The sequence below is a fragment of the Pinus tabuliformis genome, chromosome 8 (assembly GCF_031772625.1).
Source record: "Pinus tabuliformis cultivar Carrire ecotype Pingquan chromosome 8, CPIR1, whole genome shotgun sequence".
NCBI lineage: Eukaryota > Viridiplantae > Streptophyta > Pinopsida > Pinales > Pinaceae > Pinus > Pinus tabuliformis.
The window spans coordinates 1,560,129,064-1,560,133,256 of NC_142294.1; the positions used below are offsets into that span (position 1 = coordinate 1,560,129,064).

The 4,193-nt window shown below is 41.3% G+C and overlaps 1 protein-coding gene across 1 annotated transcript; it reads right to left on the reverse strand.

The window, feature by feature from the left end:
- Nucleotides 1-510: 510 nt before the first annotated feature.
- Nucleotides 511-3,984, reverse strand: LOC149241923 (uncharacterized). The gene is made up of 5 exons (XM_089370722.1): nucleotides 3,968-3,984; nucleotides 3,284-3,819; nucleotides 2,734-3,025; nucleotides 1,643-2,565; nucleotides 511-1,304 (listed from the first exon to the last, which is right to left on the reverse strand). Exons 1-5 carry the CDS (start codon nucleotides 3,982-3,984, stop codon nucleotides 511-513), a joined length of 2,562 nt encoding a protein of 853 aa, XP_089226848.1.
- Between the last annotated feature and the right edge of the window lie 209 nt (nucleotides 3,985-4,193).

Sequence of the window (4,193 nt, forward strand, 5' to 3'; positions counted from 1 at the left end):
TTATAAGACACGCCCTGCTGAAAGCTTTAATCTGAACATAGAAGCCTCTTCAAACTATAAGATCTCTGCAAGGCTTTAGACATTTGCTTAGGGTTTTTAAATGGAAATCTGGACAGATATCATTGTGGTCTAAAATAATTTGTATATACGCAGAATCAACCATGAATTATTATAGAGATTGTCTTTCATATTTTCAGCACGAAAAAAGTAAATATTTGTATTATAATCCATGATGATACATACAGTGACTACATATTATAACTATGCAACAGCGTGAAGATAACAATGGATAGATGACATATCCCCACACTGAAACTGACACAAAAGTTCCAGGATATACACTCAGAAGCTGATGGAAGGCTGTGTGGAACTCATATGAGATTGAGCTCAAAATGATTCAAAAAACTGCAGAGAATGTTGTGTATAAAGGAAGAAAATACCAGTACTGTTTGAAACTGAAATGTATGCATAAGACGTAATAAAATTAACCAAAATTTCCCCCAGTTGTCACTATATGCCTTGAAGATGGAAATCTTGGATCTGGTAGATATTGCTGTCCACCTTTATCTGCATTCTCCCTGAACCCTGGGGCAAGGATAGACCCAATTTAGATAAGGCATCAGCCTTTTTGTTTTTGTGCCTGTCTATATGTGATATATAATAGTCCTTCCTGTTTCTCCATAATGTTGCTATCCTGTCCAACCATCCGGCAAGGTGAATGTTTTTTACTTGTTGCTTTGACAGAACATGATCCGTTATTACCTTGGAGTCTCCGAAGATTTGCAGTTTTGGAATATCAAGGAAATTGCTGAATGTGAGGAGACCCGCTAATGCCACAGCTTCAGCTCTATTGTTTGTTCCCGGGCCAGCATTCCAGCATATTTCTATAGCTTGTGCATTTTCTATACTGATGAAAACACCACATGCACAAATACCTTGTTGGGCAGCACCGTCGAAATATGCACATGGAGTTGACGAAACAGATGATGACCTGGATCTACTACCACTCACATATCTGTCGATAGAAGACTCATAATTCCTTCCCTGAATGTTGTTGACCTTCCCATGTATATCAAGGGCGTAGTACAGGGCAATTATAGAATCAGTTACAGAAGAGCTAGTATCCACCTTTGAGCTGAATATTTTGCCATTCCTCCATTTCCAAATGCCCCAAATAGCCAATAAGGGAATGGCTCTCCATTCTTTCTTCATGGTGCCCCATATTTTAATTGCTTCAGAGATGGATGGATAAGTGCCGAATGGAAACCAAATAGATCCACAAGACTCTGCCAGATTGGCCGCACCTGTAGACAATTGAGGAATAAATGAAAATTATTTTCAGAGTTCTCTCTGCACAGCGGACAAATGGCTGGCCCGTGCCAATTGCGTTTTTGCAGGTTCTCCCATGTAGTATTCCTATTGTAAAAGACCAGCCAAGCGAAAATGATAATCTTGGTGAGGCAACCCGATTTCCACAGTGAGGGAGGGAAAATTTCACCAAGAATATCGGCCCCAGTACATAGGAACTGCAAATAAACATGTTTTACCCTCACCCTTGTGGAACCATCCATACCTCCCCAAATTAGCAGGTCTTTGTTCGCCGATCAGAAAATCCCGTGGCCATGCAATGCGGATAAAACACCATCCCACTGCGCCTTCATGTCTCCACTGAGTTGCAATTCTTCCGCGGATTTCCAAATGGGAATGGCCCCTTCCCATTGCCGGATGACGCTGGCCCAATAGAAATTGCCTCTGTTATAGAGTTCTCTCAATAATCGAGGGGAAAACTGAATTTTCCCTGCTCCACCCACAAACGCTTCTCTGCCAATCAAGATCTGCGAACCCGTTTGAAATTTCCAGATGATGTTCTTTCTAAAATATGGTTCCAGCTTCTTGAAACCTCTCCAGATAGCCGATCCAGTTGGGGATCCAATATGATTCTTCCTTATCCAGAATGTCATGTCCCTGTTATACATATATTTTGCGCGAATTGCTAAGCTCCATATTGAATCGCCCATGACAGCCTTCCACATTGATTTGCATAAAAGAGCTTTCCTGAAATTAGCCAAATCTAATATGCCCCAACCTCCCAGATTTTTAGGCCGGGTTATTGCCGATAGCTTGGTTAAATGAAATTTGTTATGATCTTTGCCACATCCCCAGATGAAATTGGCAATCATCTTGTTCAGGGTTTTGATAATAGCAGCAGGAATGAAGAACAAGTGTGCCCAATAAACTATCGTTTGAACAAGGACAACCTGTGTCAAGGTCATCCTACCGCCTTTAGACAAGCACAAATTTTCCCAGGCTGCGATTTTCTTGTAAAATCTATCAATCATCCAAGACCAATCCGCCACCCTGTAACCTGATGTTTTCAATTTAAAACCCAGGTACTTGAGCCCATTCCACAGTGGATTGGCTTGAATGTTAAAGAGCTGAGAAAGATAACGGATCAAATCCCCGCTTGTGTCTTCGACATAGAAGGAAGACTTCCCTTCATTCACATTTATACCTGTTGCACTTTGAAATCTTCGCAATATGCCATGAAGACAAATCCATGTTGACCTGCATAACATCGCGGTTAAGAGAATGTCATCTACGAAAAAACTATGGGATGAATATATACCTCTGCAAATGGGAAGTGGACAGCATGAACTTTGTTGGGTCGCCTTCTTGATGTGGAGGTTGAGAGAGTCCATCACTAATATGAAAAGGAGCGGGGACAAGGAATACCCTTGCCTGAGCCCCCTGGCAGCTTTAAAAAAAGGAGAAGGCATACCATTGATAAGAACAACATAATTGACCTCCTCCACACACGCCATTATCCATCTTGAGCATCTGTAATTTAGACCAATCTTGGCGAGAAGACATCGCAAAAATCCCCAATCCACGCTGTTGTACGCCTTCCTTAAATCTATCTTCAGAATAGCAGCCGCCAACTTTCTTGTATGAATAGAATGAAGTGACCCCTGTGTGATGGCCACCGCGTCCATAATATTTCTGTTCTTGAGGAAGCCATGCTGCTCTGGAGTTAAATGCAATGATAGCACACTTCTTATGCACATAGCAATGATTTTGGAGATTGTTTTATATAAGACATTGCATAAAGAAATTGGTCGGAAGTTTGAGAATGTAGTAGATAGAGGATTTTTTGGGATCAGGGCTATGTATGTGGAGGTGATACGGGGATTTATGCAACCCTTTATTCTTGATTCCTCAATCAAGTGCCGAATGTCATCCTTGAACAATTCAAAAAAGTGGATGAAGAATTCAATGGACCAACCGTCCGGGCCCGGACATTTATCCTTTTGGAATGATTTCATCGTGGCCAGTATTTCATCTTCAGAGACTTCCGAGAAAAGGGCAGCATTTTGGTTTTCATCAAACATAGAGGGGTATAGATCAATGCCCCAAAGGATATCTTCAATGCAACTTCTGATCTCTCTGTTGTATGCCTTTTTGAAGTGATTAACTGCTTCCCAAGTTATATCTTCTTGTGTGTTAACCGAATTGCCAGCAACATTCTTTATTTCCCATATCATATTAGCCTGCCTCCTTCTATTCGCAAATCTGTGAAAATACTTTGTATTCTTGTCACCTTCTTTGAGCCATAAAGCACGGCTCTTGAGGCGCCAGGTGGATTCCTCCTCAGCTAGTATCTTTTGTTTCTTTTTCCCAAGTTCCCATATTCGTTTCCGAATATTTGAGGATATTGAATTACTTTTATAACGAGAGGACAAGGTTTGTATTTCTTTATCAATATCTTTCAGCTCCTTCCTGTTTGATTCTGCTTTGTCTCTCTGCCATTTTTTTACTATGCTGCGGAGATGTGCCAAACGCCTTATAAAGTCCAGAGACTATTGCTGAGGCGAACCCGAGTGATGCATCCATGACTCCTTAATAAGCAGGTTGAACTGTTCATCCGAGAGCCATGAGCAGTTGAATTTAAATGGGTAGCCAAACTTACATCCGGAATCCTTCCATTGAATATGTATTGGCTGGTGATCAAATATGTGCTGAGGAACGATTTTCATCATTGGCGGGCCAAATCTTTCAATCAGCTTCCCGTGGATGATATATCGATCCAGTCTTTTAGCCAAGAAAGAGTCGCCAGTCCGCCCATTATCCCATGTAGGACCCCGACATACAGGCTGGATATCTATAAAATTGTTTTGTATAATCGCATTTCGAAT